This window comes from Stigmatopora nigra, chromosome 8 (genome assembly GCF_051989575.1).
Source record: "Stigmatopora nigra isolate UIUO_SnigA chromosome 8, RoL_Snig_1.1, whole genome shotgun sequence".
Lineage (NCBI taxonomy): Eukaryota > Metazoa > Chordata > Actinopteri > Syngnathiformes > Syngnathidae > Stigmatopora > Stigmatopora nigra.
Genome location: NC_135515.1, coordinates 1,549,215 through 1,568,707, shown reverse-complemented (window position 1 = coordinate 1,568,707; position 19,493 = coordinate 1,549,215). Strand labels below are relative to the sequence as shown.

The following is a 19,493-nucleotide window of genomic DNA, read 5'->3' as shown; positions in this document are numbered from 1 at the left end:
ACTTTGAGGAACAAGATTGATATTACCCAGAAAAAAAAAATAACAGCACACAAGTCTAGAAACAGTATTAGATTAAACCTAGTAATTGACTTTACTGTCACATGTAAGTAGCAAGAGGAATGATTCAATTGAGGAAACCAAATAGAATTGATTCCCGATTTAAATCACTTTTACGAACTGCTTACAGAGTGTCAGCTGAACCAATATTAAGACTGGATTTTATTGGATAACAATATCAATATAAATGACACATTTCCCAAGCATCTCCTTAGCAAATATGATATGATTCTAAATATATAGCCATGACACCCAACAAATTCAGAGTATATTTATCTGAGCCTGCTGTTTGGCTAACCTTTAACGAGGCCACCGACTAGAAAAAGCTTATTTCCAATGGAGCCCAAATATTTAGAAAATAACTTGACCCAACCATCTTTGATTATCTGGCCACAGAGTTTAAAAAGAGTGCCCAAAAGAAGTCAAAGTGGAGCAGAAGGAGTAATCCCCTCTAATGCAATATTGGCCCAGGGTAAAGTATCGACAAATTGAGCTGTGCTTCCTGGGAAAACGAACAGAACAAGCATGAATCATTGGAGTATTAGAGAATAGACTATGAGTCGCTTTGCTATGCCAAAGAGTTGGCAGGAGAATTGACTCTCTTAACAGCTGCTCAGGTTAGATGGGATAAACAGTGCAGATTTCTGGGATTGAACCTTTGGACTAACTTCTGATTGCACAGCTTTCATGTGGGTGGGGAAGCACAAGGGCTAAAAAAAACATGAATAATCGATAGCTAAAGCATTGAAACGCAGCAATATTAAACATATTAAAGTCACATCTCATTTTGGAGCTCTAAGCGCTTAAAAATGGCTTAGAGCCCATTGGAGCTCTGTTTTGGTTTAGCATCCAAGATAAAACTCCATCGGGTTTGGTTGACATGCATATATGGCGATATGGGATGGACTCCAGCACCCCTAAGGAGTCGCAAGATGTTTAGCGCATTGTAAGATTAATAACTGATAGAAATTTGGCTGATTAAGACTATGTTTGTTAAGAAATTGAACCTTTTAATGGTATTTATAATGGCACTTGAATATTATCCATTGAACCATTTAATGGTATTTATATGGCAATTGAAAATTATCCATGGATTTTTATTTAAATATTCTATTTGGGTAGCTCTATTTTATTAAACCAGCAGTTTTACAAGAGAAGAATAGTTTGCCGGTAGATATAATTTTATAGATTCTTAATCGTATTCGAGCCTTGTGATACAATTTCATCACTGACATAGAAAGACTAATTAATCTCTAATCCCAGATTCATCGGTGTAATATTAAGACATTTAATAAGGCTTGATGTAATTCCAAGTATTGTTAGGTTTATGTTTAAGGAAATCTAAGGCTTTTGATTAAATAAAAATGGTGAAATTATAAATCGCAGGTTCTACTTTGGAATAAAATTGCTAGTTTTGTACAATGTGCTTGGAATTGAACCATAACTTAAAAAATATACATATAACCCAAGCTAAACTGCCACAATATGCAAATTGCTTCAAACATTCAGCTCAGGCACTAATTCATTATTGATTTTTTAGGATACACAAGATGGTAAAGGTCAGTCTGTCGCAAAGGTCATGACCTTTCCAGTGCTCTGTTGGGTGTAATTTTCAAATGAATATTGGAAAACAGCTTTTCCTCAGAGAAAGAGTCCTGCAAATGGCAACTTTTGGCACTTATCCCCAAGACTGCAACAACATCATTCCTTCCAAGTCGTCTTAATTCCTCTTATCCTATTAAAGTGGCTAACGTGCGGGTGGATATCACCGCTGAGACGAGAGACAGGGTCAGGACACCTTGAACAATTCGACACCCAAACAATTACACAGTCTTAGACATTTTAGTTCTTTGGACTACCTAAAAAAATCAAAACATACTTGGAACACATGGAAATTCCAGAGTTTTGACCTAAAACCACCCAAATGTTAGACAAAATAAGAATAAATATTGGTTAAACACATTTTTTTAAACATGTTGAAACATTAAATTCAGATATGCAGTATACTGGTGTCCAAAAATTCCCAATCACCTGAGGACTTTCTAGCAAACTACGGCCCGCGGGCCAAATACGGCCCGTTAGGCTTTTTAATCCGGCCTGTCGACGTTGTCCAAACAATGCTTTTTCTTTATATCCCCAAGATGGCGCCATCACGCGGAAGCCAGTGGCATTATGTTTTTTGTATTTTAAATCTGCTCTATCTTTTTTATAAATTACATTTTAATATTTCTTAATACTTTCCTTTACTTACTTGACCTTGTACTTTATACTTTTTACTTTAATTATGATTAATAAGTATGTTAATACTTTAGTCCTTTTTTTCAGTTTATGTTTCATATGTACTGTTAACGGATGCACTTTTTTATTTGTATCATATCCTATGCTGACCCCGCCCATCTGGCAAATTTTTAAAGTCAATGTGACCCCCCCAGGCCGAAAGGTTTACCTACCCCTATGCTAGCAGGTTCAAAAGCAAACAAAATTGACAGCTTATGGAAATGGCATGCATTAAAATGGTGTTTCTTTGAAGGCAAAAAAATGTCTCCTTCCTCTCCCATCGGGTAGAGTGCGATGAGTGTGAGTGAGCAACCTCTCTCACAGCTTCACGCCAGAAGTGCTTTCTTAAATATGCATGCCCTACATTTCAACAGCGCCTTCCATATTCAAATGGTTGTCCTCACATGCTTCTCCCCTTTTTATTGAATTGAACCTCCACTCATTGGACTACCGCCATATTTGCATTTGACCCAATTTCCCGGGTTTATCCGTCCGGCGTGTTTGAATTATTTTGAGGAGTGTCAGACGCAAAGCAATATCAGTAAAATAAGGCTAAACGTCCAATGCGTTGACAAAAAATAAATGCGGCAATCTCCATGCCATGATTTAGATTTTCTATGAAAATCCATTGGGAGATAGGAGTTTAATGCACATGTGTTAAAGTGGCGGCCGGGGGGCCAAATCCGGCCCGCTGGATCATTTTGTGTGGCCCGGGAAAGTCAATCATGAGTGCCAACTTTCTGTTTTAGGAGCAAATTAAAATGAAGAGTAGAGATGTATATTAAATTTCCTGATTTTTCCCCTTTTAAATCAATAATTGTAATATTTTAATCATTTTTATGTGTTTTTAGTTAAAAAATAATTCGTAAAATCTAAAAATATATTTTAAAAAAAAGCTTAAATAAACATTGCTTTAGATCTATAAAAAATGGAATATTCATGGCTTTTAATATAGTTCTTTAAATCCATTTATTTAAAAAAATATAAATATTAGCCATTCCCTTAAAATTGCCTTTAAAATAGTTGAATTTTACAATTTCTCTCGCATCGGACGCCATCGAATTGTCTCGCATTATGTCGTTTTGTCTTTGTCTCCTTGCAGTGTTGTGCAAGTCTAATTTATGCGCATATAAGCCGTACTCTTTTTTTAGGGGATTAATAGGGCGTTTGCGAAAAAAAATAGTGTTTTAGTTGGAATTTCACAGAGCTGAAAGTTATTCATAGTTAACTATTACTATTAAATAAAGATGAATTCAAAATTCATTCGCTCTTATGAGAAAAAACTGCTAAAAGGTAAACTTGCTCATCTGGTTCTGCTGTACATACTTGGATTCATAAAACTCTTATCTGTCGGTCTAGAGTCAAAGCGACTACTGCAGTAAGTGATGATGACATATACACTACCTCTTGCATAACAAGATTCCATTGTGCAATCGGGGCAAAAGGGGTCAGAGGAATCAGGACACAATGCTTTCATAAATCCATTCAAATCCAAATCCAAATCAGTGATGATCCACATGGAAATATCACCACACTCTACCAAGTGAAAGAACCAACCATGGAGTTATTTAAGAGACTAAACATAGAGAGAAATGGAGGGAGGGAGGGGCGACGACGACAGCTGTACATTCAAACCCATATTGTTTGGGTCTAGTGCAATTGCCTTGTAATCTCTTTATTTTCATTTTTTTGGTTGGGTTTTATTTGTCTTCTTCCCAGCAGCATGCTGTAGGTCACATGAACGGGATTAGCAGTTGCTGAGTCAACATCACAAGTGGAACACTGGCCTCAAAGACACACACACACACACACACACACACACAAGTATGACGTCAATGACTGTTGAGTAATCCTCTCAAGCCATCCATGTCTGGAATTAAGATTCATATTTTCAGACAGCCTAATAAGTCCTAATAAACTATGTGGATCATGACGTAGAAATCCATTATTATTTTAGTGCTAAGATGGTCGAGAGGTTAGCTCAGACATGGGCAAACTACGGCCCGCGGGCCACGTACGGCCTGCTAGGCGTTTTAATCCGGCCCGCCGACGTTGTCCAAATAATGTTTTAATTTATTTATTTTTTCCAAGATGGCGCCATCACGCAGAAGCCAGTGGCAGTAGCTGTGTCCACTCTTATTTGTTTTTCGTGTTTTACAGCCCTTCTATCTTTTTTTAATTACATTTTAATATTTCTTAATACATTTCTTTACTTACTTCACTTAGTACTTTTTACTTTAATAATGAGTGATGAGTATGTTAATAGTACTTTAGTCCTTTTTTCTGTTTGTTTCATATGTACTGTTAACGGATGCACTTTTTTACATGTATCCTATCTTGTGCTGACCCCGCCCATCTGTCAAATTTTTAAAGTTAATGTAGCCCCCTGGCCCAAGTTTTCCCACCCCTGGGTTAGCTCGATCCAGGGTTCAATCGAGAGTGCTTTCCGACTTTCCTGTAAACGATTAATTCATGTTCACGTGACGGTAGTGAAAGTATGCCAATTCTTTGTTCATAAATATTCGCTAAAACATTCCTTCATTGTGAGCCGCTATTGCGCCATGTGACAAAACGCTAATATGCTAATAAGATCTTAACATTCTCAGCGATTCAGAAAAATCCGACCAGGAGGGAATAAAAAGAATGTGTGGGTGTTCTTTTTTTAGCTCGTCTCCACAGTCAGTCAAGTATTCTACTTCAAACTTGGCAGTTGCATTGTTGTCTGTGAGTGTGCAGTGTCGGGTTGAAACGAGTGTTTTTTTGCAAAGGGTCAAGCTTTGTGAGAGTTGTTTTTATTCCTGGCACATGATTAGGCTCGAGTATCTATTTTGCCAGTAAATAGTCTATTCCACATGTGTCAAAGTAGCGGCCCGGGGGCCAAGTCTGGCCTGTCGCATCATTTTGTGCGGCCTGGGGAAGTCAATCATGAGTGCTGACTTTCTGTTTTAGGATCAAATTCAAATTAAAAGTATAGATGTATATTAAATTTCCTGATTTTCCCCTTTTAAATCAATAATTGTCATTTTTTTAATCCATTTTTCTGTGTTTTTAGATCAAAAATAATTTGGGAAAATTTAAAAATATGCAAAAAAAGCTAAAAAAAAAAAAAACATGTCTAAGTGGCGACCCGGGGGCCAAATCTGGCCCGCCGCATCATTTTGTGTGGCCCAGAGTATAGATGTATAATAATTTTTCTGATTTACTCCCTTTTAAATCAATAGTCATTTTTTAATCATTTTTTTGTGTTTTTAGTGCAAAAACATTTTGTAAAATCTTAAAAAAATATATAAAAAAGCTACAAAAAATGGTTTTAGATCTACAAAAAAACTGACCAACCGACAAATGTCGTGTTTCTAATACAAAGTATAGGTGAACCAAAACAAAGTATTCAGCGCTTCCCCGCGTTATCTCCAATTACAAAAAAGTTCCATTACATGTAGAAACTTAAGCAGCCAGCAGGGTATTCTCCACCATCATAAAGCAATAAATCACTTCGCCCCTTTCAAGCCAAGTTCACATACAATAAACACAATTTGTACATTGTACACGGCAGATATAAGAAGTACGTGACCAACTCCCAATCAGAACATTGCCCATTAAATTGGACTGATTTCCAAACTGTGTTAGGGTTGTGACCTACTAGGTATTTAGTTTATTTCAAAAATGCAGCCATGATGCAACAGCAAAATTAGTTAGTAAAACAAACATAAGAACATTAGGAAATGACTCACCAAAGATCTCCCCATTCTTGGCATACTCGGTAACCAGGTAAAGCATATTCTTTGTCTCCATCACCTGAGAAGAGAAGAGTGAAGATTAACGAATAAAAATACATAGAGGGCAATACTTTACATAGAAATGAGCTCTGAAGGAACTTGAAGAATACAACAGTCAAAAAACAAATGGAGGAGGACAGAAATCATCTGAATGGGACTCTAAAAAATCAAATAAAATCATCATAGTGTTTTTGCTTAAAGCGGTACTGTGTGGGAGGAGGAGGAGACCCGATTTAGAAGCAGAAACATTCATAAGATCAAACAGAATTAAATGTGGAGAGATGAGGAGGGTGAGTGAGTGAGTGAGTGAGTGAGTGAGTGAGTGAGTGAATCAGACACATGGACGGATGCAGCCAGACGTCCCTACGAGAGCATCCCACTCCTTTTGTCCATGATCAATTTTCCATCTGTTACGTTGTCTAATTTATTGGAATAGAAAATGTTTCTTGGAGGAGAACTGGGTTTCAAAAATATGTTTTTTTTTGGGAGATTTTTTGGCTATGCAAAAATGCAGAAAGTGAACATGAAGGAATTTGATGAATGTCTGAGGTTGACTAAAACAATCATTACAAGACGTATTTAGTACGTCAATGTTGATGATATTTTTAATCCCAAGTGCTGTAAGTGAACATGAAGGAATTTGATGAATGTCTGAGATGTAATAAAATAAGGGTTAGAATGCATATTCGGTACTACAAAGTTACTGTTATTTGTAGCCTCAGTGTAGTTTGATGCTATTCATTTACAGATATTGAAAATATTCCACATTAAATGCTTAAGCAACAATATTTTTTGAAAAATACACTTAAAAAAGGTCAAAAATTGAATGTCAAAGGAAGGTTAAAACATTTAATTCTTGCTACATTTAACCAAAGTTAATATTAAAAGAAAGCTAAATTTGAACCAAAAAAAAACCCATTCTATTCTTGCTACATTTAATCAAAGTTAATATTAATGAAAGTCTAAATCTGAACCCAAAAAAACAGTCTTTGCTACATTTATGTATGCTTAAGCACATAATTATCTTGTAAAACACAGCCCCCCGCCCCAAGGCAAAGATAGCATAACATAAAAACAAAACAGTGGAAATATTTGCTGTGCTTTTTGCTGTAAACCGACTCATTGTTGTCACGCCATGCGACAGGCGCAGAAATAACTCTCGCCCAACATGTGCAATGTCATAAGAGCCAATACAAGTGGAGGATTCATAGTTGAAATTCCAGACTCAGCAAAGCGACGCGGTGCTTTGTGCTATGAGGCTTTTCTCCTATTCACCAACACTGATCATTGGAATGCTAAACAGCAAAATGTGCATCTTTAGTTTTGATAATTAGGATGATGCGGTGAGGCTAGTTTAGCTACATTCATTTTATGAATGGATTTAACGAACCAAATTAAATATCTGAATATTCAGTTTTTTATAGATCTAAAACAATGTTTATTTTAGCTTTTTTTTAATATATTTTCAGATTTTACAAAATGATTTTTGAACTAAAAACACAAAAAAATAGATTAAAAAATGACAATTATTGATTTAAAAGGGTGAAAAATCAGAAAATTTAATATACATCTATATATATTATTTTAATTTGATCCTAAAACAGAAAGTCGACACTTATTTACTTTCCCGGGCCACACAAAATGATGCAAAGGGCCAGATTTGGCCCCCGGGCCGCCACTTTGACACATGCACTAAATAGTCTATTTAAAAAAACACAAAGTTTAGCCAAAAGTAATCAAGAGTAGAGTCTATTGTGTGGATGTTTCATGCACCTCCTTTTTACAGGCTTCGGGCGTCCCACTGGGCCACCAGGACAACGCCATCAGAGACTAGAGAGGAAATTACTAATTGACCTGAACCAATTGGATGGTTATGTCTTTGTAAAGAATGACAAACACCAAAATAGCACTGCTGAAAGCTGGAACGTCTCCACGAGCTTGTGTAATGATAAAGAACACTTGCCTTCTATGTCAACCACAAAGTAGGACCCAGTCGCTTACATAATTTCACTCATTTTATAAGCATTTTTAATGTATTATCAGAGGTGAGTTAGCTTAACATATTTATGTATGGTTTCTTTTCCAAGTCCCTGGTGCAACATGGTTAAGAATACAATGGGCATTTTCAAGTTAACTTAAGATTTGTATATTCTATGAGCATTTTCATGTATTATCAGAGGTGAGTTAGCTTAACATATTTATGTATGGTTTATTTTCCAAGGCCTATGTGCAACATGGTTAAGAATACAATGGGCATTTTCAAGTTAACTTAGGATTTATATATTTTATGAGCATTTTGATGTATTATCAGAGGTGAGTTAGCTTAACATATTTATGTATGGTTTCTTTTACAAGGTTTAGGTGCAACATGGTTAAGAATACAATGGTATTTTCAAGTTAACTTTAGATTTATATAGTGAAATAACCCATTTTATTTCATTTTTTATTTGAATTAAATAAAAACTGAGGAATTTACTGAATATATTTCAGAAGTTTGTGTAGTGGAGAAACAAACTGACCTGGTAGAGCTTGATAATGTGCGGATGGTCCAACATTTTCATTATTTGAACTTCCCTGTAGATCTTTTCCAGGTTGACTGCATCCAATTGGGTCTTGTCAATAATCTTAATGGCCACCTGTAATGTGGTCAGACATGAGATAATTATTAACAAGCATGTGACTGGGACATTTCAGGTTTTTTTTTCCAATCAAATTTAAATTCACAGATAGAAAAAATGGGGCACAATTGAAGACAATATGGTCCTTGACAGTAAGTACTTGTTTTAACTTTTCTCTACATGTCATGTTTTCTTTTGAAAAAAAACACAGAGTTTGGTTAAAAACTGAAAAATGACACTTAAAAAAGACAACCAAAAATCTGCCCATAACATGAATTCATCCAACACAAAGTCTGTTCATTCTACGGGTTAGTCTGCAAATGATTGATTGAAACAGGTCTAAAATAACCCAATGCTGTCAGAAACAGGTCTTTAATCACAAGATAAATGATTATAATATAAAATCGCAAAACACATTCTTTGACACCTTCAGAAATTTACATGCATTTTTCCCCCCTCGAAAAAGCAGTTTTGGTTCACATACAAACAGATTTTGATCTTTACACCTACTAAAATTGTGTTTTTTTTAAACTACTTACTGCTTAAGACCACTTTTATTGTACTGTGTACCTCAATTTTTGATATAGATTTTTAGCTCACATTTATGGTTCACCCAAACATTAGCAAGTGAAATTTATCGATAGTATTCTTAATTTTTTTGTGGGCAAAGTTGCAGGAGTAGACAACAGGACCACCCGGTTCCCAGCACGGCAATCGCATGCGTACAACGCTGTAAGAAATTGCCACTGTTTTGAGAAAACACATAGGTCATTGTGACACAGTACACATGCTGAGACCACAGTACACACAGCGTGTCAAAGGAAAATTACCATCGTAGTGACTAAAAGTACATTGATGTTAAATATATCCATAAAAGACACGCATAAGAACGAAAAGACCATGTTTCTAATATATAACTAATAGAAAGGTCAGCTGTTAAAATAGCACAAATGTAGAATTTTACACACATTTCATGAATGCGACTATCTGTGTTTAAGTATATAATTAGTGGAAATTATGTATGTTTTTATGAATATCAACAGTGTCAAATCATAAAGAACTTTAAGTTCCAAAAATGCAACAGTCATTGATTATGTTAACCTTACCAAACGTGAGCCTGGTAAGCATGCTGTAACAGAATGTAGCTTAACATAATAACCTGAGCTACTCTGCTAATACCCAAACCATAATGTGGCCAGGTTTTTAAGGATATTATAAAGTACTTTAAGTTCCAAAAATGCAACAGTCATTGATTATGTTAACCTTACCTAACGTGAGCCTGGTAAGCATGCTGTAACAGAATGTAGCTTAACATAATAACCTGAGCTACTCTGCTAATACCCAAACCAGAATGTAGCCAGGTGTGTCAATTGGGTGATCTCCATTTACGTCGTGAAGAGTGCCTACAAATTAGCGAGCTAGACTTTAGCCAATGTACCATTTAACCTCATTAACTAGATTAACGAAGGAGTCTGGCCTTCATGGGCTTTGTTAATCATTAGTTAGCTGTACAGAATCACTGCTCACGTTTAGACAACTAAAGTGATGAAAGATCTGAAAGATTTCGCAAGCCACGTGGCCTATTTTTGTATTAAAATACTTGCAAAATCTGCATGGTATCATGCACTTTTGCAGAATGATGAAATAACATTATTATTTAGGTCAAGCGTCGGGAACTTTTTTGACAAAGAGAGCCATAAACAATTCATATTTTCTAATGTTATTCCTTGAGAGCAAACTCCGAATTTAAAAGTCAAAATATATGTAAATGGTTATCTTTTGTTTTAGTAATTTCACTACTAAAAAATACTTTTGACAACATTCTTATGCAGTTGCTAATAAATTAGAGTATGCATTCTAGCAGTCTAATGCAAAAAAATGAAGAATAAAGCAGTTCTAGATGTAATAATTCAGTTCTGTCACTAGCGGGTTCCATATTTTAGCTCACAGGTTAGCAAAGAGCCAGATGCACTCATCAAAAGAGCCATATGTGGCTCCCGAGCCATACGTTCCCTACCCCTGATTTAGGAAATTAATTCCAAAAAATAATTCAATATATACAGGTACCAAGCAAAGTTGTCGAAATGATGATAAACTGACAAACCGGGTTAAAGACCCACAGATATGTAATCTGGTATTTGATTATCGCATGAAAATTGTGTAATTGCACAAAGTACAATACAATATTTGGTATTGCTGCAGACAGAACGTGCAGTTGCTGTACTTACTAAATACTTTACTTTTAGAAGGACGGATAGCACCTGTGTGTAAGGCAACGGCACTACAGCAAAACAGAGATGTTTTATGCTTTGACCGCTGGAATGGTGACAGAAATTCTTGCTGTCCGGAAAGTAATTTACATCCTGCTGATGTTGACGTCACCGAGTATTTAGAGTTCAAAGTTAAAGTCATATTCCATTTATTTTGGACTGTGTGTAATATGCAAAAGGTAGACAAAAGGCCAAGCATGTTCTTGAAAGGTTTTTTTGTGTAGAACAAGTCTAAGACAGAGAGGTCTAAGACCTTGCATGGGGATTGTAAAAAAATGTGGGTGTGTAAAAAGGGCAAAGTGGTCAGGTGCTTATATAATAAATGGCAGGTAACGCCATATTTGATGTGACCTTATGGGAAAATCCAAAGTCAAATGCATGTATTAGAAAGGCTTTACGGCTACTATAAACACAGAATATGTCAAGAAAGTATTTATTTATATTTCATTGTTATTTGTAAAATCCAAAATAGATGCAAAAATGCAATGCATTGCATGTTATTTAGTTCTTTGTTATTGTAATTTGTCAAGATGTTTGCAAGAACACTTCAAGTTTCAAGGAATGCAATTTGTTTACATTTTTTTTACCCTTTACTGTAACTTGTATTAGTATGAATACTTTGGTAAAGTAGCAAAAATTATGGTATCATATATCTTCGTTTTCATGAAATTGCAGTTTTTTTTCTAGTATTTGCGAGTATTTTTTTTCATGAATGACTGAAATTGCCGGTAATTTTTTTTATGCACACAGTGGGGGATGTGGGTTCAAATCCTGGTCGATCCACCCGTGTGGAGTTTGCATGTTCTCCCCAGGCCTGTGTGGGTTTTCTCCAGGTACACCAGTTTCCTCCCACAAGCCAAAGAAATGCATGGTAAGCTAATTAAACGCTCTAAAATGCCTCTATCTGTGATTGGTTGTCTGTCTCCTCATGCCCTGTGATTGGCTAGTCACCTATTCAGGTTATCCCAGTCATCTGAGATAGGCTCCAGGACCCCCTGTTACCCTAGTGAGGATAAAGCAATTCAGAAAATGAGATGAGTCATGCATAGGACGATCGATAAAAAAAAAAACTCAACTTTTTTTGTAGTTTTGGTTTCAATAACCTTACATAGTGATCCGGATTCATCTGCAATGTCAACAAGTGTAAAACCACAGGACTTCATAACGCAGGTTGTGGTAGGCCATGAAGGAACTTTACATGTTTACACTTGGTGTTTCCCAGCAGCCATCGCGCTCTTACCGGCAACGAAGTGTGCCAAAACGGGGTTAAACACGCACGCTGTCAGCCCATCCGGCAATCGGGGGACGCTTAACAAACACAAACAAAACACGCACATACAACACATACAATCCCGGATCAACTTTCTTTTTAGTGTACACAATACTGGCGCCAGACATACTGACTGGATGTAAAAAAAAAACAAGTAGCTACTAAAAAAAAGTTATATAACTCGGGTCTGGAACTCCCAACACAGTAGCCGTGGAGTTAGCATCTATGCTAACTAAGCACTTGTCGGGCATGGACTGAGTGGACTCACCTCTGTCTTGGTTATGCGATGTCGGGCTAGTTTGACGACAGCGAAGTTTCCCTTGCCCAAAGTGCGCTCGATGTCGTAGAAGCCCACGCGGACGGGACCCCGGAGCAGCGGTTTTTGGTTGCTGTCAGCCATGACCATGCTGTTCTTGAGCGGAGGGCGAAGAGGGGTAGACCCGCACACGTTGAAGGGGGGGAGTGCAGCCGGTGGTGGTGGTGGCGGTGCTGGCGTGCACGGATCGCTAAAACTCGGGCTTCCTGGAGCTGTTGCAGATTAAAAAGCCAAACAAACCACGAACAGCTACTACCCCCTCCACCACCACCACCGCCGCCGCCGCCGCCATTCGGAGCGTGTCCATCCAAAAAAAAAGAACCCAAACCAACCCAGACTTTAGTGGGCCGTCGGGATCGGCGACACGAGGCGTCCCATTTTCTTTCTTTTTCTCAATCGGGGAGGCTGCAATCTATTCGGCCGCCTTCCTGCAGCCACAATGCCGTTCTAATGTTCCAGATCGAGGTTCCCTCTATCAGTCAGCGCGCACGAGTTGACTCGCAAGGAGGCATCATGTTCTCCGCCTGACGTGCATTGACGTCAAAGCTATGGGGGTATTTGTACAGGGGGCGTGGCTACGCAGCCGCTCCACACTTCGGTGCCAATTGGTTGCCAGGACAACCAGACCCACCTCCTACGTCAACCGGTAACATAGCTATTCTGAAATGCGTGTTTTGTGTGTGTGTGTGTGTGTAGATCTTGCACACGGTAACTTTTTTTTGTTGGGTAGAATGATTGTTTGGTTTGAGAGACCTTAATCTGACATTTTGGTCGGGTGGGTTAAAAGTGCAGGGGAAACAGTAGAAACATGATATTAATGTAATTATGTGAATTGACTTGGTTGGTGATAGTTTGTAGGTTCTTGGGAGGTATTACGGTAACTCATAGTGTTCCATAGAAATTCACAATGACATACGTAATGTGAAAACGTCCTGACAAGAAACTGAACAGTTTCGTTTTATCAACTAAAACGGGCTGGTCTGCTGCATAACAGTGCTACTCTGTGGACAAAGTATGTAACTGCAACTACGTCATCAGTTTTCCCTTCATAAAGTATTTTGGGGGATTAAAATAAATAAGTAAACACAATGTATTCCATATAGACTCTGTCACATACATAGTCTTTGCATTTTGGGCCTCATTTCCCCTTTTATATACATAATTATATATTTTTAAAAGAATAAATTATAATAATATTTTTTTATTTCATACTAGTATTTAACATGACAATAACAGTCCAATTCTTTTAAACTTGGAGAATTAACTAACTAACTAACTCTAAATTGGGCAAAAAATCAATTCAATGCCACAAAAACCACCACAAAAAAATCACAACATAAACCGGGGATAGGCTCCAGCACCCCCCTGCAAAGAACATCAAATTTTAACGTTGTGGTCTCCCAAAGAGCAGTGGTCTACACACTGTGCTCCAAGGGCCCCCGCTGTCACGCAACGACTTCCTGAATGTAAGAGTTCCAGATGTGCTTTTGGCATTTCCTGTCCACTATTCTCCAAGAAACATACTTCGCCTCTCCTTGACGGCGCCGTTTCCAGCTTTCCACGACACCAGCTGACCCAAACAGCGCTCATCGAGTCACGGAGGGGATCGAACACGTTCATAAGAGTGTGCGACCCACAAAACAATGGAAAAATTCCATAGAAGACTGTTCAGTGTCATCAAAGTTTATCAAATTGTCAGTTGGAAGTGGGAAAGTCCGTAGTTTTTTAGCATTACAGGCTTTTTCGAGTTGAAGAAAAGGCCCGTTGGTCCTGCAGAATTGTTTTATTTTATGAATATTATAGTTTTTGTATGAAAAAAATAGTGTTAACCAAATATAGTCACAGTGGATTTGCAGGCAAGCTGACAAGTCGGAATATTTGGGTTAATTATGTCGTCTTTGAAATGAAAACTGTTGTTATATAACTTGACAGAAATGACAGATAAGAAAGGACAATGTAAACCAATGGAAGTAAAATGAATAAAGTTAAAACATCTGTTATTGCATAATCTGACTCATTCATTCCAGATATTATTAATCCCTGGTTCAGGATTGGCTGAATAGCAATTTTGGAGTCTAAAAAAAAACCCAAAACATTATATTGCATCAATTATCTTGACTCATGGGCATAATTCACAAGTAATTGTCCCATACTTGTATTCCAATACTTCTGTACATGTATTTTAAGTATAATTAACAGTCAAAAGTCTTATTTGTTCCTCTCAAAAAGCCAATAAGTGCACCCACATGTTCAGGTATCCTGCACCAGACATGTGGGATATGAATACTACTAGTTAGTAGTATTTTTTGAGCAGGTACTAGCCATAAATCTCATTTTCAACCCATCCTGGTTTAGGGCGATGGTGTCCACCGTCAGGCCCGCTGGTTTCGTAAATATCGTTACTGACGAAGCCGCTCTGCCTGTCCGTCAATAAAACGTTCTCGTAATTATTCCACTGCGGCTCCCTGGAAGGAGAATGGGGGTATTTTGTTTTGAAATCTGCCGGTAGGGTGCTGTCGGTGTCACAGTGGGACAGTTTTGTGATGTCGCTGAAAGCGTAGGGTCCTTGAATGGGGCACGATAGCGCCTCCGTGGGCATCCAAGCTTTGGCTTGGCTGGGGGACGAGGCTTTGTTGTCTGACTTCCGCCTGAAAGTAAATGACTGTTATTACGATGAAAATTGTGCAAATTGTGAAGAGATGGCTTTGTTGCATACGTACATTATTGGAACAAAATTGGGATTACAATGCAGTCTAAAACTGTGCTACTGGTATGTGTGTGTGCGGATGCGTGTGTGTGTGTGTGTGTGTGAGACTGTGTGTGTGAGTGCGTGTGAGAGAGTGTGTGTGTGAGAGTGTGTGTGCATGTGTGTGTGGGACTGTGTTTATGAGAGTGTGTGTGAGACTGTGTGAGAGTGTGTGTGTGTGCGTGAGAGAGTGTGTGTAAGAGTGTGTGTATGAGAATGTGTGAGAGTTTGTGTGTGAGAATGTGAGTGTGAGAATGTGTGTGAGAGTGTGTGTATGAGAGTGTGTGCGTGTGTGTGAGAGAGTGTGTGTGTGTGTGAGAAGTGTGTGTGTGTGTGAGAGAGAGTGTGTATGAGAATATGTGTGAGAATGTGTGTGAGAATGAGAGATTATGGTGTCAATACCGTTGAACTTGTTTGTAGCAGAAAAAGCCAGAGACTGCAAGTAATAGCAGGAGGAGAACTGGAATGGTTGCATACAGAATGTATGGAAGATACAGGCTGCTATCTGAAATAGACACTAAAAAAAAAAGTTAGTATATTTAAAAATATAAATGGCATCAAGAAATTATCTTCTAACCTGATGACTCAGGAATTCCTTCTTTCATCGTCTTGCCACTTTTTGTTGAAAAGTATAGATTTGGCGTCACGGTTGGAACTGGAGGAAAACCAGATATTTTTATTATGTACTACTGTGTACTGTAATACTGTATTTTGTTATTCTGTTTTCAAATGTGTATTTTGAAACTAGATATGTATGATGTTGTACCTGCATGGGGTGCGTTTCCTTTCCCCGCCTCTGTAAATACTGACGTTTTTTCTGAAAATATGAACAAATGTTTGACTTCACATGATTCATATTTCCACAAATGCACAGAAAATAACACTTTAAAAGCTTTACACTAGAAGTAAATACTAGGAGAGTGTAAGAAATACATAAACATGTCATGCAAGTTCGTTTTTTAAAATAAAATGGAATAGCACAATGTTAGGCACTGATTTCAGGATTCAAACCTACATTTTAAGCAGGAATTGGTCATTTTTTTGTTTACCTTTAGGATATTTGCAGACATAGTTGTTCTTGGTGTTGCAGTTGTCGTCATTCCACTGAAACAGGAAATGACCTTCCTCATCCGGCGGCGCAGAGGGTTGGTAGTAAAGGACGCCGCACATTTCGCCGCCACAGGAAGGCTCATCCCAGTGCCAGTTCCTAAAAAGCACATGTTTTGACTCATTTAAATCATCAAAAGCAGCATTAAACAGTATCTAATCTGCAAAAAATCATTTTTAAAAGTAATCTATGATGTGATTTTAATGGGCCCTGATGAATTTGATTGTATTTAAAAATAATAGAAACATGAAACAAGGCAAAAGGATCACATGATCACATTTCTGGCTGGGAAGCCGAATGCGGCTCGAAAGCCACATGTTCACCAATCTTTTTTGTTGACATTTTTGCCAATACCAAATATATCTTCTTAAACTGGATTTAACAGCATGTTTTTTTTTGTTCCTTCTGGTGGAGTAATACATTATATTCTTACAAAAACCTTTCAGTTTCCCATTTAAAACTGCCACGACTAACTGGATATCCTCCCAGAAATGACTCATTTAAACTAATAACCTTTTTTCTTCTCAACACAGGCTATATTCCAATAAGTCTCCTTTCTAAAGTCTGTGGTTATCAATCTTGAAACGACAGTGGAAAAATCAGCATGGCACAGATTTGACAAAGAAAATAGACCAAAAAAATGAACGCAACCTGAACTTGGCTTTGCTCCCGTCCAACCAGAAATACTGCGAGGGACATCCGGGGTTAGTATTCCCCGTCCTAAAGCGTTGAGGTCCACGTCGAAGTCCGATCCAGAAGTCTCCATCGGCGGCGTGTAGTTGTTGGATGAATCTCTCGATCAGTCGCTGCTCGCTTTCCGTTTCGATGCTTAGCAATTCGCCGCCGTCCGCCCGGCACGCCAACCTGGCGTCTTGGAAGGTCAGCCTGCCCCGGCTGTCCTGGAAGTAGGACACCTTGTAGCATGGACGTCCCGTCCCCCGCCGGCAGATCCGTTGGCCTGGACATAGACGGCGAGGGTTAACAGAGAAGAACAAGAGGCCGACTGTTGTCTTGAGACTTTAACGGCGGTCACATGGTCGGAAAATTAGATGCCGATGGGGTTTGTATTGCATTGAGTCCATGCATTCTAACATTGGGAGAAAAATCTGATTCAGTTTTTTTTTATAGATCTAAAACAATGTTTATTTGAGCTTTTTTATATATATTTTTAGATTTTACAAAATGATTTTTGAACTAAAAACACAAAAAAATGGATTAAAAATGACAGTTATTGATTTAAAAGGGGGAAAATTAGGAAATTTTATATACATCTATACTCCTTATTTTAATTTGATCCTAAAACAGAAAGTCTGCACTCATGATTGACTTTCCCGGGCCGCATAAAATGATGCAGCAGGCCAGATTTGGCCCCCAGGCCGCCACTTTGACACATGATATAGATTTTTGTTTGGTCGTCTAAATAAACTACTGTTTAATAGTCACTCCAAGGTCCTTATTGTCTCACGACGTATTAGTCGGGCTGATGATGGGAGTCCCGATAAGCGTATAAAGGGACTTTTACCTTGGCCTTGAAGGTACATGCAGTACTGTGCTTTAAGTATGAAAAATAAAGAGCAATACGGTCTTTTTTGTGTAATCGTGGACATTCAGATGTCAAATCTGCACAAAGGTACTTGATTTGAACCCACAACCCCAATAAATCTGCAAAAATGTACACTTGACATATCCTAAAAACTTTGACTTAAAATTCACTAATTCAGGGGTGGGCACAATATTTCATAATAAATTTTTGCCTAAAACGGTGCAGATGGACATGACCTGGATTTGAACGCAAGACCCCAAAGCTGCGAGGCAGACAGGCTAACCACTCACTCCACCGAGCTGCCATTCAACAATGACTCACTAAATAGATTTATACGTATTTGACAGAAATGTATGACCATCAATAACATGTGAGATTAATTATCAGAATTGGCACACTAACCCCGCCCCCTTCCCAAAACAATAACAACATCATTGTGAAGTAAACACTGCGAGCCTATGCAACTTTGCTCTTGTTTTTGGCTTCACACTTTAAGACTTTGCAACTTTATGATTGTTTTCATCTGTTTAGTTGGCCCAAAACATGAGATTTTTTTTTATTTGTGGTCCTTTTTCCTTATTCCTGGCGTAAGGGGAAGATATTTAGTCCAATTGGAGATGGGACCTCCAGAATGAGAAGCCCAGAAAAAAACAACATGTGGCTGCTGATATTTTCCACATCACGTCGCCTGTTAATAATTAAAAACCCTGACGCGACTTTTTCTCCTTTTACTCACTTTATGTTAGAATTTTAGCAGAAAATCCGAAGTAAACACGCGTCCAAGTTGGGGAAAAACAATAAAAAACGATCAGAACTTGGAGAAAGAAGCCAAAAAAAAGCGTCAATTGACGTCTTACCATTGATTTTGGAAGCAAAGCCGTTATGGAAGAGGAAAGCGACCAGCAGGCCGAACCACCTCACAAAATCCATCTCGACATGTTCACGTCTGCTGCCGTTTGCTTCTTGACTGGAAAAAAGTGAGGAAAAACAAGCTTTTTTTGGGACGGAACTCGTGACAAACGCACGCTGGGGCTGAGCAAGACTGAACTGCGATTTGAGCGTTGGATGGAAAAGTGGGTCGTGCGCACGATTTGACGGAGAAGGAGGAGAAGAGGAAGAGGAGGAAGAAGAGGAAGAGGAGGACGAGGAGGAAGAGGAGGACGAGGAGGAAGAGGAGAGGGGGGCAAATGAGACCACCAGTCCCCCCTCTATGTCTAAAAGCAAACTCCACACACTTTTTTAGATTCCTTGCTTTTCTGAACCAGCTCGTGGGGGGTGCTAGAGCTGATCAGGGAGTGGACACCCTGAATCGGTATGACCGGACGTTTGGTCGCTGGTCTTTTGGTCGCCGGTCAAATAGTGACAGAGTTTACTGTTGAAATCAGCACTCAAAATTACATTCATGAGACAGAGTTTAATATCTAAAAGAGAGAGAGTTTAACATCTAAGTACTGTTTAATATCTTAGTACCAAACGTCCGAGCACCCTGAATTGGGATATTTAACCCTACAA

At 38.2% G+C, this 19,493-nt stretch overlaps 2 protein-coding genes across 4 annotated transcripts in view; both read right to left on the bottom strand.

Moving 5' to 3' along the window:
• The window catches only part of sik2b (salt-inducible kinase 2b), a 33,083-nt gene extending 19,959 nt beyond the window's left edge, over positions 1-13,124 (bottom strand). Inside the window, exons 1-4 of one of the 2 annotated variants that reach the window (XM_077722324.1) lie at positions 12,537-12,687; positions 12,239-12,306; positions 8,630-8,746; positions 6,066-6,129 (exon numbers count right to left, since the gene is read on the bottom strand). In XM_077722324.1, the coding sequence (XP_077578450.1) occupies positions 6,066-6,129; positions 8,630-8,671 (106 nt within the window). In that variant the 5' untranslated portion in view covers positions 8,672-8,746; positions 12,239-12,306; positions 12,537-12,687. Of the gene's footprint in view, positions 1-6,065; positions 6,130-8,629; positions 8,747-12,238; positions 12,307-12,536 lie in introns of both variants that reach the window. The other variant, XM_077722323.1, reaches the window with a different exon arrangement.
• A 1,228-nt stretch (positions 13,125-14,352) lies between these two features.
• laynb (layilin b) lies at positions 14,353-19,061 on the bottom strand. Of its 2 annotated transcripts, none has more exons than XM_077722594.1 (7): positions 18,839-19,061; positions 17,090-17,396; positions 16,380-16,537; positions 16,097-16,147; positions 15,908-15,985; positions 15,733-15,847; positions 14,353-15,232 (listed from the first exon to the last, which is right to left on the bottom strand). In XM_077722594.1, the coding sequence occupies exons 1-7, from the start codon at positions 18,909-18,911 to the stop codon at positions 14,902-14,904; spliced, it is 1,113 nt and encodes a 370-aa protein (XP_077578720.1). In that variant the 5' UTR covers positions 18,912-19,061; the 3' UTR covers positions 14,353-14,901. The 2 variants fall into 2 exon arrangements, with proteins under 2 accessions (XP_077578720.1, XP_077578721.1); XM_077722595.1 differs by having other exon boundaries at positions 15,733-15,835.
• Positions 19,062-19,493: the final 432 nt, after the last annotated feature.